Source organism: Micropterus dolomieu, linkage group LG21, assembly GCF_021292245.1.
Source record: "Micropterus dolomieu isolate WLL.071019.BEF.003 ecotype Adirondacks linkage group LG21, ASM2129224v1, whole genome shotgun sequence".
Lineage (NCBI taxonomy): Eukaryota > Metazoa > Chordata > Actinopteri > Centrarchiformes > Centrarchidae > Micropterus > Micropterus dolomieu.
This window is the reverse complement of record NC_060170.1, coordinates 5,049,411-5,064,117: the sequence shown is the minus strand read 5'-3', so window position 1 is coordinate 5,064,117 and position 14,707 is coordinate 5,049,411. Positions and strand designations below refer to the sequence as shown.

The window sequence follows — 14,707 nt, the reverse complement described above, 5'->3', positions numbered from 1 at the left end:
AGCTGCCACTTGCTAGTTCTCCAATGTTGCCTGCCCTAGCTTTAATTCAGAATTAGGCATAACACAAGCATTTGAGCGTTGTTTTAAATTGTATTTTTATCATATCATCATCCCATTCTCAAGAGGTGTTTTTTTTAAATGATGTGTGTCTGGTTTCCCTGGCAGAAAGGCTGTGGCTACCACCTGGATCTGTTCTGGGTGGGCGTCCTGATGGCCGCCTGCTCCTTCATGGGCCTGCCCTGGTACGTTGCTGCCACTGTCATCTCCATCGCCCACATTGACTCTCTGAAAATGGAGAGTGAGTCGAGCGCTCCCGGAGAGCAGCCTCAGTTCCTCGGGGTCAGGTTGGTCCACAGTAAAATAAAATCACACAACATAGAGATAAAAATCAAAACTGTAACCAAATCCCTTCAGGCTGCCACTGGCAATGCCACAGTGTGAGAGAAACATTTTGCTAGGTCATTTGTAGTTGAAATACAGAGAAGCCGTGTGAAATTGACTTGACAGTCTCCTGTGTATATTTCATCAATGTCCAATATACAGAGAACAAAGACTGACAGGCATTTTGGTGTTTGCTCTCACTGGAGTCTCCATCTTCCTTGCTCCAGTACTTAAGGTATGAAGGACACTGTGAATGAATCACATGTGTTTGTTCTGTTTTGGGTTTTTTTTTTCCAGCATGAACAATACATGGCCTTGTTGTGTGTGCTGTTTGCTATCCTTGTAATAGAGATCAAAGCCCTCTAAATTCAGGTCACTTACTGCTTTAGACTGACAGGATTAAAATCTGAACACATGCTCTCCTGACAGTAGTCCATACCTGACTTTTGTTCATATTTGTGGTCGTTTTTCTTATGAGCTTCTACCAGTGGTCAAGTTGATCCTCTACATTATTATGTTCACTGCATCATTATGGAACCTCAAAATGTTCAATATTAAATAAATAAATGAGACATTGTTAAAAAAAATCTATAATCTGAATAGGTAAAATATATATATGAACAAACAAATTGCAAAATTATTTAAGGAATTATTCAAATGAAACTTATTACAATAAAATATGATTTCTTTATTCTCTAAGTCTGTTTTTATTTTCCCCAATGCCACCTTTTATTTCATGTCACATTTCCCAACAGTCATTTTCTGACTGCTCCCCACTTCTCTTAAACAAGTAAGCTCAACAATTGCTATAGCAACAACAATTCCAAGTAACTCTGAATCAACCAACTAGAGGGTGTAAATAAATACTTTACACAAACAAAGTAACTAACCTCTTATTTATTAAGCTCAACAACGCTGCATGTGCTACCTACCTATCCAGCTAACAATCTAGGTTGTCATGTGAGATTTTTTAATCGAAAGATGCTCACAGAGAAAGACAAAAATGAGACCGTCACAGGCAGGAGAAGGTGTGGCTACAAAAGACCCTGCACAGTCTGTGCTCAATCTAAACTGCTTTTCACCGAGTTGAAAGGGGTGAGGGGCTGACCTGTGTTGTACCTCGGTTTCCTCCCCCAGGGAACATTAGTCAAATGCATAACCCTGAGTTCCCTTTCTTTCAGTACACTCAGTACTCAACACATCTGTATGGGGATATACCTTCAGTAAGAGTGATGTCGGCTACATTACTCTCTTGCTGAGAGAAGCCTGAGTGACATCCTGGGCTGTCACGTCCAGGCAATAAAATTTCATGAATGTGTATTGAGAAGCCCAGCTCGCAGCAGAACAGACATCCTCCACCATTACACCTTTAAAAAGAACCCAAGGGCCATGCTCCTTGTAGAGGACCCCATATGTGTGCCTTTACCGGGATAAGCACCCAAAATCGCCTCTACACCCTAATGAGAAAGGTGTTCTTTGGAAAGTACCTTCCCTTTAACAGGGTTGGTTAACCAGACAAAAAGCTGGTCCATTGTTTGTACCTCTTGCGTTCGATCAATTCCGAACGCAACACCTGCACTGGGCATAAGTTGTGCAGGTGGTGAAAAAGATCAGTTCAAAAGATGATACTTTATGACAAGGCAGGCTCTTTAGGCATGTATGCAGGATTAGGGGGCAGCATCACTAACACCAACATGTATGTGTATGTACTGTATATCCCCATGTGTTTCACTGAACATAGGGCCAATAATTAGACCTTCTTATACGAGAGCATATCGATATAGACTGGTTTGAAAAAGCGCATGATCTAGAGCTTCTAAAACCAGAGCCAGTTCCCACAGAGGGACCCTAGTTTTGCGCATTGGTCTCTTACGCAGTATGCCCCTCATAAAACATACAACCAGAGGATGAGAGCCAGGGCATTATCCCTTACATCCCACACGGCATGCAGAGATAACCGGAAATCTATTTTCCCTAAGCACATACAGCCCCTGTGCTGATGCTGACACTTTGTATTGTGTCAATAACATTGAAGGGCAATCCTATGTCCATCAGTTTCATCCTTTCAGGGGCCAGGCCCACAGATCCTGGGTGGAGGTGCCATATTTGCCCCTGAGCCTGAGACAGTAGGTCTCTGTGCAATTATGCATGCATTACTGCTGCGCGAATGTGGTGTCCTGACAGCAGACCCATATCTTAAAAATGTCTCAGAGACAGTAACACAGCATATAATGTAGCTCCAGCCCACTTTTAAGGCATGTCCTCTCCTCGTTCAATGTGTGTATCCGTCTTGGAGAGGAAAAACATGCAAGCAGTTGGGCATAGCTTTGCATAGCTTCGCAAACTTTGTTGCTAGTAGCGTTTGTTGAGCTTGCTAGTTTTAGAGGAAAATGTGACATTATGAAATAAAATGTGACATGAAATGAGAGTGCCATTGGGAAAAATGCCATCATGACATAAAAACTGACTTTTGAAATAACAAAATGAAATGATGAAATGAAAAATGAACTCCAATAATATTTATAAATATAAAGTTATTATGAAAATGAGAGTGGTGAATTATTTTATTATGAGAGTTGAGTTTATTTCCCTCTTAAATTGTTTCCAAATGTATTGCTTCATGTAGCCTACATGTCACACAATTCATTCATTGGATTATTTATATTCAAGACTTTGGGGCTTCACAGAGACATTACAGCCTGTAGTGTTGGCAATCTACAAACATGTTGCTATGTTACTTACTGTCTAAACTCTGACTGTAACAATCATGTTTTCTGGCCCTTCCTGCTGCTTGCAGTTCATCCCCATGCCTGTGTTGTACGGTGTCTTCCTCTACATGGGCGTAGCTTCCCTCAGTGGAATACAGGTATGCTGTGTGCCAGCTGTTTATCATAGTTATTATGGCTAGACATTACTTATTGCATTTCTGATTCCAGGCTTATTTAAAGCAGCCAAGCAAACAAACAAGTAGGCAGGCAGGTGCGATCTGTTGTGTCCTTACAGACCTCAGAGACCAATGGAAAAAAAAAAAAAACTGGGGGATTTGTTATAAGCTCCCAAATATTGTGTGCAAAATAAGGTGGAATGTAAAAACAACACATACCTGGGATACCAAATCCTGGGCTGAATATATACACCTGTGGGTGGCTGGACTATATTTGTCAGTGTATGTTTCTGATAGCCAGGTGTCTCATTATAATAACCAGTATCTAGAATAACAGATTTAGATGATTTTTGAACCTATAGCTTAGGGCTGGGTGAGTTTGTGCCAGAGCAGGTGCTCCTCAGTAACTTTACTCCAACTCACTGCACAGGCAAGCTGAGCTGTGATACATACAGATCCCCCCAAATGCTTTTGGAATTAATCAGTCATAGAGGTCAGCATGTAATTGGCCTGTGCCCTTCAGACCTTTAGCAATGCTCTTCTATTTGCTCCCTTGTCTCATCGTCCTCCACAGTTCTGGGACAGGATTAAGTTGTACATGATGCCGTCCAAGCACCAGCCCGACTACTCCTACCTTCGCCATGTTCCTCTGAGGAAGGTACACCTGTTCACACTGGTCCAGATCATATGTCTGGGTGTGCTCTGGATCCTCAAATCCACCTTCCTGGCAATCGTCTTCCCTGTTATGGTATGTGACAAAATACATTTGCAACGCAGCTTTTGATGAATCTCTGTATTTTGTTGCTGTTTGAACTCTTTTAGTACAAGGGTTTTACATGCATCCTGTATGATCAGATATTTTTCATATCATTTGGTAGCAAAACACATGAAATCAAGTTTTAATCCAGGATGCTTTGAAGATGCTCCAGAGGGGGTCAGAGATGTGCTGCAGCTAAAACAATGTCTGCATATAGAAATTATAGAAGAGATCGAACCAGCATTTTCAAATGAAATATCCATATTAAAAATGATTGTTAGTAAATGTAAAGAAACATGACAGAGGTTTAAGATCAATTTTAAAGAGTGTAAATGTTAAGAGAGGAAGTGATCTGATTTCACTATATATACACCAGTGATTCATGTTAATGTCATTTACAAATGCCATCCAGCTAAATCACATTCAGACCACAACTCTGAAATGAGATGAATATTAATGGGAGTTTACACGAGGCCTGTGTAATCTCTGTGTCTAACCCTTCAGATCCTGGGTCTGATGGTTGTCCGAAAGATGCTGGACATGGTCTTCTCCCAGCACGACCTGGCCTGGCTGGACGACCTCCTGCCTGAGAAAGAGAAGAAGAAGAAGGACGAAGATAAGAAGAAGGGGAAGGAAAAGGAGAAAGAGAAAAAGAAACCCAAATCAGACGACAGCGAGGACGAGGTGAGAAACTCGAGCTTCTACTGCCCTCTGCAGGAATGATGGATCATGACATGAGTGCCTGATGCTCTGTGTCTGTATTGTTAATGTCTGTGTTGGCTTGCAGGACAAGTGCCACGCCTACTCCAACCACTCACCCAGCTCAGAGTCAGACTTGGATCGCAGGTACTGTGTCCTCAAACTGCACATCCCCTACAAAGACCTCGTCTATCCTGATGTTGCACAGTCTCAGTGGGGTGCTTATTGTGAGCCCAATGCCACACACAGTGCCCATTAACATGCACACACACACCCACACACTCACACTTTCTCTATTACACAGACACAGACAGATCCTATTGTGGGAAAAAAATTGTCATACACAGTAAATGTGCCGAAATTAAAAAGCCAGTTCACAAAAATTACTAAAACTAAATATATTTTCTCTCATACTTCTAGTAATACTTCAAAATTTGATATACTTTTAGTTGTATCTCAGTCAACCAACTACTGTGGGATAGAATATTAGGAGAATGTAGAATAGGTATAGATATTTAGCATCTGTGCTCTGACTCCATCACTCCCCACGAGAGAATGACCAAGCAGGGAGTGGGGACTGTAGACCTGCGACTGTAGAGTCTGCAGGGCGATGCTTGGGTTGTGGTGGGGCTTATGAAATGCCACAACAAGCAAGTGTCAGCATTGCTTTCAGGCGAGTAAGCAGAGCATTGATGGCTAAAGTAGCTTGCAGGCTTCAGGTTTGGAGACATCTGCCTCTGAGTTTGCTGCATCCACCCCAACATAGTGGAGATGATGGGATTATGTTTGTGGTGCTCTCAGCAAAAAAAAAAAAGGAAAAGAAGATTTGCAGCAGGTCTTTCCAGAAACATTGTCCCTACCTGTTATACTATATTCTGTAAATTACAGAACACATACAGCAATCTTCACTGGGACTATTTCTTTGATAGGTTCCAATGAAAACTGGCCACAGTAAGGTCTGTGGATTCTCCAGAATAACATTGTTTCTGGGTGAACACAATGCTGCTGATTTTTTTTTTCTATGATGTGAGCACCGGAAACTCCACTTGAATGAGGTAACAGCAGACATTTTTTAGACTTATATTAAAATCCTTGGCAACTAAAACTCAAACTTTCTGCATGGCTACATACTACGACAGGTAAATTGGAATTATGTTTTTTTTCAGGTGAACTGGCTCTTTAAAAATATGGACAAAACTCTTAATTATCTTAATTAAACGGCTTATCAAACACCTTAAATAGTTATTTTGTCATGGTGTTGCATTGCATTATATAATGGTGCTTCTAATTGTTTCCCCCATGAAAAACAAACAAACCAAACTATTATACAGCGTACACATGGTCACTTTTGTGGGCGGACATGTTCGTCCACAATTGCAGACAGATTATTTACACGTAACATTGTCCTCATAGCCCAGTTTCTGGGCTCAGTCTCTTCTCCATGCACTTTAAGGCAATGCAGACCATTGTAATGTTATTACTGTATAATCCTGCTGCTACTCTTCCTGTGTCATGTGCAAAATGTATCACAGTATGTGCACCGCGCTGCCCTTTGTACACACAACCCAGCTTATTGAAATTCTTCACTGATGTGTGTTGTTAGCTTTGAAATATTCTGAAAGGCTGTGACTGTGAGGTGAAGGGTGATGACCTGAAATGCATGCTGTGTAGTCTGCTCTGTGCCTCAAAGCCATTGGTAATTTTAGATTTAGAACACATGTGGAATTTAAATAGATGAATAAAAATAATGTGCGGTATGTATGTTGTATATCTAGGGGATATAGGGGATTTATTGTTGGCCTGCATAACTGGATGTCACTGGATAAGTATCCACATGCAACAAGCATCATTGTTTTGGTTGTTTCTTTTTCCTCCATGTGCTGAATCTCTTTAGTAAATCCGTCTGTGATGCTCACACCTGCATGTGAAATGTAGCCTGACCTTAGCTTTTTGCTCTCTGAACTATCCTCACCTAGAGCCGTAGCAGTTTTGATGGAAATGTTTGCATTGAAAGGGCAGCTGATGAGGCTATTTCTGGTAACCTTTGCTCATTTTGCTAAACATTTAACCACACATACATTGTTTGACTGTTTTTTGTTGTTTTTTTTTTTTACTTTGAGGATTTCAAAGTTGCCATTCCTGTCTGCATTGCTTTAAAAGAGGCATGGTTTGGAATTGACAGAGTAACTGATTAGGGACTAAGATGAATTTGTTTTGCGCAATGTTGTCAACTGTGGATTTAGATAATGAAAATTACTTTGACTGAAAACTTCATGCCTCCCTTTAATGCATTTCTATCACCAAACCTTCCAAACACATTTATTTGGCAACATATAGCAATAAAAATATTATTTAAAAAATTAAAATAATGTTACAACATGTACTGACTTAAAAAGTGCACAACGGGCAAGGTTGATTACTGATTTCTATAAGTAACATTCTAAATCTTTTTGGATGTCAAAGTCCAAACAAAACTGTAGTTTAATTTGTGAACTACTGAAATTCATTCTTGTAAAGTCAAGTTATACTGTGTGTTGCATTTTCTTCTCTCTCTTTTAATCACTAGTTACATTACATTTTTTGGATAATATAAAAGTTCTCTGTTCATTATTGCATCAGCCCTACATCAGTCTCCTCTTTCTATATTCTTGGTTCTGATTTTCATTTATGAAAAAAAACAAAGTTCATTTGGCATAAGGTAGAAAAATACTTTTGGACAAGGTTAGAAAACGTGGCTTGTTCTTTGCTTTCTATTGGTTACAAATGTCTGTCTTGGGGTGAAGGTTTGGAAAGGGCCACAGCAAACTGATTCCCATGTTCATGGTATGAAACCTTTCCCAGTCACCAGTCCCATCAGGACTTGACCGTAAGGCAGTGTGGCCACAGACAACCTACAGCAGCTCATTTCACTCATCAGCCCACCTCCTGTTCATCGATGACATAAGCTGCTGTAGTGTTTGGCTGGGGTCGTGGTGCCACATGGCTTAGCTCCTCCACCCTCCCACGCCTCCTCCCTCGGCCCCTCCATGTTTTTGGCTGTGGGTGTGTATGGTAACTGGAGCTTGCCCTTCCTCAGCATCACCCTCCACCTGAAGATCTCCTGCCCGTCGTCTCCGGCCATGCCTATGGGCCGAGGCATGGTCTGCCCCGTGCCCCAGGTCAAGATCGAGATGGAGTCGGACTACGACTCGGACATCGACCACCACCGTCCTCGGGACATGAGCAGTGAGACCACGTTATAAAGCTGGGACTCGACGTCTTGTTGACAGAACTACGTGCAACCGGGTGTGGGCAAACTACTCCAAGCAGCCAGTGCTGACCCACAGACAGTACAAGGTGGCACAGACCACCAAACTGACACCTTTAACAGACTGATCCAATCAATGCAGTTGGAGAAGCTGCTTTTAAATTGGTGCATTTTTGACAGATTTTGTTTTAAATAATATATTAAATACTAAATGTATTTACTTGTATGATGTAAATAGCCATAATAAGAGAGGAAGTGTTTATCTGTATGTGCTGCATAGGATAATATATTCAATGTGAAAATATTTATCTTTATACATTCATAACTATATATTGATATTGTACTATTAATGCAATGACTCCAAATCCAAACTAATCTTGAAGTCAGTACAATGTCAAAACATCTGTACAATAATAGAAGAGAGAACAAGCACCATTTTAGCCACAGAACTATTTACCATGAGGATGTAAAGTCTACTTGACAAAGTCACGCCATCTACTGTTTGTTAGCCTTTGCAGTAGTGTGCCTCTGATCCCAGAGAACCAGCTCTCCTTTCCCTGTGTCCCTCCAGTTCATCACTTCATATTGGCACATTAACCTGGAACAAAAAGAAACAACCAAAAAGTCCTGATGTTCTGATGTTGCTGAAAACGATTTATTATGCCAGATGTAGCGTACAGGTTTATATTTGTGTTTTTACTCTCAAAATCTTTCCACCTCACTTCCAACACTACACACACACACACACACACACACACACACACAGTGACAAGAAATGCAAACATGGTGGATATTTATGAATTGATAGATACACTTATGTAATTAAAATTCCATTATTCCAAATGATGTGGCTTGTCTTGTGCTGAACATTGTGATTTTTTCCCCCTTCAAATCTACAGCATAGCTGACAAATCTGTGGTAAGCACATAATCCTTGCACAGGAACGCTTAAGTATCAGCAATGTTGAACAAAGTAAGATATCACCAGTCATTGACAGATAAATAACTCCAGGATGTCTTCTGAATAAAGATACACTGATAGCTACAAGCTAATGTTTCTCAACAAAACGCATGCGTGTCCTTGAGGTCTGAGAAACATGTAAATGCATTTCCGTCCTCATAAGACATTAGCAAAGCAGAATTTTTGAATATTCTAAACCCTGCATTGTTTACATCCACATTTCCTAGCCGCCTTCTTCTCTGCCTTTGTTCGCACATTGCTACACTTCTTTGCATGTAACCGCCACCAACTGTTGGTCAGTGGAATAGCCTGAAACCAGCATTGTCGGCCTCATGTGTACGATACAAACAAAATGGGGACACACTCGTAAAAACTTGGTTCTATAGCGCTATCAGTGGTCAAAAGCTCCACAGGGTGCCTGTAAGTATTCCCACTATATTCATTGTGACTGCCACAGCAATGCCCTTAAATTTAGGGAATGAGAGCGCTGGTATCAGATTGGTACTCAGTCTTAGAGGAAACCCTGACTTTAGCTTTTGGAAGTAGTAATGAAAGAGATCCACTCAGAGTGGTGTATCCCTAATTTGTTTTGTTTTTTTAACACAATTGATCTCTAAATCATCTTTGGCACAACACACAGTACAATCATACTGTATATAAATACAGGGGGTTTGACCAGTGGGAGTTGTTTCATATTATTAATGACTAATATTTGAGACAGTAAAGTCATAAATACACACAGCACAAAATGGGACACAACACAGAATGTCTGAAACACAATCATAATGTCATTACTATTATTAATAGTACAAATAATAAATATTCATCATTCCAATTTGGAATACAGTCAAATGTGTCATTACAATTAATTCAATTTAATGGCTCTCTACAGTCACCCAGCGCTGTCTTGATTAACTCTACAACAATCACATTGCAGCACATCTGTCCATTCAACCCCATCACCTGACAGAACATGTAAACCTAAACCATGTCATGTTAAAATCATTTATTCCTGCAGCATTCCTGCCACGGTGTCTTATTTTTAAACCACTTCCTGGGGACATCGAAGTTGCAAATTTCAAATCCTACACACAATGTCTTTATTAAAGGCTGATACCAGAGCGACACGTCACGTCAGCACACAGGAGGCGTTCAGCAGTGCATCGGAGTGTTTGGTGAACCCGTCAGCGAAGCCCTCCCCTTCCATCAGTGTCGGCCTCCTGTTGCACATGGGGCACAGTTTGTTGCGTTCCTGTGAGCCTCTCATCCAGATGATGAGGTTCCAGCGCTGGCCGGAGGTAATGGGCAGGGCCCCGTGCATGTGTTGGCCCCGGTGGAGGAGGCCCTCAGTCACCCTGTGTTCAACCTCTGCGCACTCAGTCTCACTTAAAGGCACCTGTGGGGGGAGGGATTAATGTGCGATTCAATTATAGTATTTCTAAACTGCCAGAAAAGATTTCAAGTTTTAAATAAAGTTTTATCAGCAGGTTTTTCTGATCTTAGAGATGTTTCACCACAGGAGGACATTATTTGGTGACAACTAGGGCTGAAACAATTCATCAATTAAATCAATAAAATCGATTAATAAAATTCATCGACACAAATTCTTTGCATCGATTAATCCATTTAACTATACACCACAGTGTTTTGTACGGACATTTATTACTGTCGCACATCGCGCTTACGCTGTGAACACGACGTGATTATGATGCCGCTGTTTGCAAAGTGGAGGGAGAGAGAGAAAATAGCGAGGGACAAAGAACAAAGTGTCCAAAGTATGGGATTATTAAGCTAAAGAAAACAACACAATATCTACCCCCGTGATGAGACAATTTCAAGACTTGCTCATGTCGAACCTCTCAACAAGTACATTTTGGACAGGGATTTAAAACTAGAAATAACTTAAGTCTAACCCTAAAAATCCTGTGTACTTTTATTGTTAAATACGAGTTTATATCATAATTGTTTTACTGCATATACACCTACAGTGGGGAGAACAAGTATTTGATACACTGCTGATTTTGCAGGTTGAAGTGTACCTATTATAAAAATTACAGACCTCTACATGCTTTGTAAGTAGGAAAACCTGCAAAATCAGCAGTGTATCAAATACTTGTTCTCCCCACTGTATATAATGATTATTCGCACAATAATACACTATGTATCTAACCGCTTAAAATCTGTTTGCCGACATTGTTAAATTTAATTACACAATGCTACAAGTAGCAGAAGTGGTGGTTGTAGGTGTAATAATAATATAATAATAATAATAATGGTAACAGCATTATAGTATTATGACCAGATGTTCACCTGTCTCATATCACCAAAATAAAGGTTGCCCTCGGTGAAGTCCTTGCCCAGGGAAACATTAAGGGTGACCTCTGAGTTGTCGTAGTGGTAGCTCAGGTCCAGGTCTTCATTCATGTCATATTTAACAACAAAGGCCTTGTGGCTGTCCAGACAGCGCCCCCCACAGTCCGGGTAGAGCAGGGAGGTGAGCGGATGCAGGTAGTGCTCACGGAGGGGCGTAATGAAGTCCTCGTCAAAGCCCAGTTCATTCAGGAGGATCTGGGAGAGAAAGAAAATGAGAAGAATATCATGAATATAAGGACTTAGAGATTATGCAGCCCTCATGTTTAATTCCCTGACCTTCTTGTGACTATACATATTTAAGTCAGAACTCTTTCATGGCTCAACATTTTCTATCTTCCGAATTTCAGGTTTTAGGGCTCCATCTTGGCCCACAACCACATTAAGCAATGCATTTTTAAAGACACTAGTGTGAAATGACCCTTGACTTTCCCTGACTTTGTTTGATAATCTATCAAAGTCCCTGCATGCACCCGACCGCTACTTCCACATATTTCATGATTCGTGGGACCAGGGTTCAAAATGTCAAAATGATGAAATATAAATGACGGAGCGGCGATCAAATGGTGCTTTACAGGGGTTTCAGCCAGTAGGAGCACATACATTACCCCATAATGGTTCATGGTGTTGGGTCTTCCTTTAGGGGCTGAGGAGCGCTCAAAGTGCTCCAGCTCCTCCACCAGCTCCTCGCAGAAGCTTCTCTCAAACACAGGGAAGCGATACACCCTCACAGCTTCAACAGAAAGATGAGAATAAAATAAAAAGATCCTCCATGTACCATTTTCATAACTCCATATATTGTTGTCTAACTGTGATCATGTGGCGCAATCAATATGAACAAATGAGACCATGGTGGAAATGACAGGAAAGATGGTTAGTGCTGGTGTCTCCCACTCCATATCCCTGGCATCTGTCTTTGCCTGCCACCCTTTCAACACTGTCCTCACACTGGTTTTTAGCTCCCAAACATTGTATTTGTCTGAATGACAACGATGACAATGTTTTGACTTTAATCAGCCACATCACACTATTCAAACAATTTAGACTCTGAATCTAATCAATCTAATAACTTCTATAATTTAAAAACTTCTCAGTCAGGTCTGGGACTGTGGCCGAGAGCTTTCAGTCACCAGACAGTCAGACCATTGTTGGGTGATACAAAGCATTAAGAAAGTAGATCCAAAAAACCTAAGTAGTACTAATAACAGCGATCACTTGTTTGCATTGAAAGTGAGTTAATACTTCTTATTTGGACATAAGCCACTAACAGGAAAAGCACTTTCCAGCTCACCTGCCTCTTCCTCCAACAAGCCCGCGAGACCTTCTTCACTGCTGTCCCTGCTTCGACAGTACGCAACAATCTGCTTGAACTTCGGTGCCAGGTAGGACTCCTGAGGAGAGGTGGCGTGCAGGTGTGCCTCAGCGAGTTTGTTAATGACACATTGTAATGACACTATCTGCAATGGCTGATGCAGTAAATACCTGCAGATGGTAGACGTGAGGATGGAGAGGCTTGTACGCCTCTTTGATAGCAGCAGCTCTCTCAGCAGACGTCACATCTAGACGCCTTCGCCTGTCCACTTCCTGCGAAATCTAAACCCAGTAGCCATATAGGTAAGTCGGCGTCTAGTAGGGACGCAGGGCTAAGTGCAGAAGAATAAGGTGAACTTCTCATGATCACAACTTTATCTCATTATCTTCAGATAAAATGTTTCCTGGCCATCTATTTACCTGTAGGCCTACTAACTCTAAGACAGCATCTAACAAATCTTTTGTAAAAATTAGAGCCCGCCCGATATGGGATTTTTAAGACAGATACAGATTTTGATATTCCAATATATCGGCAGATATATATTTTTTAAAATATTGTTTTCCCTCTTTTTATCCACATAACTTATCTTATCTTTAACATTTGATATATGTTGTTATGACATTATGCAGTTTAATTTTGTTTTGTTTTTTTATAAATAGTAATTTGAACTCAAGTACTGCTGATTGTGTCAGCTGATTGCTGTGTTTTGTGGTGGATTTGTGGTTCCAAACGTGTTGCCAACAGGCGAGCTGCGAGACTTGAACTCTGGTACGGACCAAACATCCGCCTTGAAGGGGGGGTTTCTGACCGCTGAAGACTCACGGGAAGCTACCACTGTATGTGTCATTTAAAATACTAAAGTATTGATGTATTATTATTGTTGATAATGTTTAATATGTATCATTTTATCACCAAGTAGGTTTTGCCAGTTTGCCATGGTGTTTGGTACGTACAATGAACACAGTAAGAGGAAATAAAAACAAAGACAATGTACTGCAACAGTCAAGAACAGATGGTAGGGAGTTTGACTGGGATGGTACACCTATCAAACAGTAATGCAGGTGTCCTAAGGTGAGCTCAGGGAGGACAGAATCCTCCCATGGAGCACCAGCTTTATCTTGATTTTCAGTATGAATATAGAGAGTAAAAAATACATTCAAAATATGAACATGATACCATTAAAAATAAATCTATAGAATTTTAATAGTATCTCAAAATATGTACAATATAAAATAATAATAGGCTAATTATTATATGTCATATTTATTCTTGATGAAAGTTCGGCACCTTTTGATATATTGAACTTTTTATGTATGTAGCATGTAGGGATATACAGGTGCTGGTCATATAATTAGAATATCATCAAAAAGTTTATTTCAGTAATTCCATTCAAAAAGTGAAACTTGTATAAATTATACATTCATTCCACACAGACTGATATATTTCAAGTGTTCATTCCTTTTAATTTTGATGATTATAACTGACAACTAATGAAAACCCCAAAATCAGTATCTCAGAAAATTAGAATATTGTGAAAAGGTTCAATATTGAAGACACCTGGTGCCACACTCTAATCAGCTAATTAACTCAAAACACCTGCAAAGGCCTTTAAATGGTCTCTCAGTCTAGTTCTGTAGGCTACACAATCATGGGGAAGACTGCTGACTTGACAGCTGTCCAAAAGACGACCATTGACACCTTGCACAAGGAGGGCAAGACACAAAAGGTCATTGCTAAAGAGGCCGGCTGTTCACAGAGCTCTGTGTCCAAGCACATTAATAGAGAGGAAAAGATGTGGTAGAAAAAAGTGTCCAAGCAATAGGGATAACCGCACCCTGGAGAGGATTGTGAAACAAAACCCATTCAAAAATGTGGGGGAGATTCACAAAGAGTAGACTGCAGCTGGAGTCAGTGCTTCAAGAACCACCACGCACAGACGTATGCAAGACATGGGTTTCAGCTGTCGCATTCCTTGTGTCAAGCCACTCTTGAACAAGACACAGCGTCAGAAGCGTCTCGCCTGGGCTAAAGACAAAAAGGACTGGACTGCTGCTGAGTGGTCCAAAGTTATGTTCTCTGATGAAAGTAAATTTTGCA

General features: G+C 40.7%; 2 protein-coding genes across 5 annotated transcripts in view; one reads left to right on the top strand and one right to left on the bottom strand.

Annotated features, from left to right (window-relative positions):
- The window catches only part of slc4a5a (solute carrier family 4 member 5a), a 40,190-nt gene extending 31,300 nt beyond the window's left edge, over window positions 1-8,890 (top strand). For 3 of the 4 annotated variants that reach the window (XM_046034327.1, XM_046034330.1, XM_046034329.1), the window contains 7 exons: window positions 166-344; window positions 544-616; window positions 3,179-3,247; window positions 3,840-4,013; window positions 4,527-4,706; window positions 4,810-4,868; window positions 7,798-8,890. In XM_046034327.1, the coding sequence (XP_045890283.1) occupies window positions 166-344; window positions 544-616; window positions 3,179-3,247; window positions 3,840-4,013; window positions 4,527-4,706; window positions 4,810-4,868; window positions 7,798-7,963 (900 nt within the window). In that variant the 3' untranslated portion in view covers window positions 7,964-8,890. The remainder of the gene's footprint in view (window positions 1-165; window positions 345-543; window positions 617-3,178; window positions 3,248-3,839; window positions 4,014-4,526; window positions 4,707-4,809; window positions 4,869-7,797) is intronic. The other variant, XM_046034328.1, reaches the window with a different exon arrangement.
- ogfod2 (2-oxoglutarate and iron-dependent oxygenase domain containing 2) overlaps window positions 8,602-14,707 on the bottom strand; it is a 7,929-nt gene continuing 1,823 nt past the window's right edge. The window contains exons 3-7 of the mRNA XM_046034331.1: window positions 12,781-12,891; window positions 12,590-12,689; window positions 11,907-12,031; window positions 11,239-11,496; window positions 8,602-10,324 (exon numbers count right to left, since the gene is read on the bottom strand). Of these exons, the coding sequence (XP_045890287.1) occupies window positions 10,058-10,324; window positions 11,239-11,496; window positions 11,907-12,031; window positions 12,590-12,689; window positions 12,781-12,891 (861 nt within the window). The 3' untranslated portion in view covers window positions 8,602-10,057. The remainder of the gene's footprint in view (window positions 10,325-11,238; window positions 11,497-11,906; window positions 12,032-12,589; window positions 12,690-12,780; window positions 12,892-14,707) is intronic.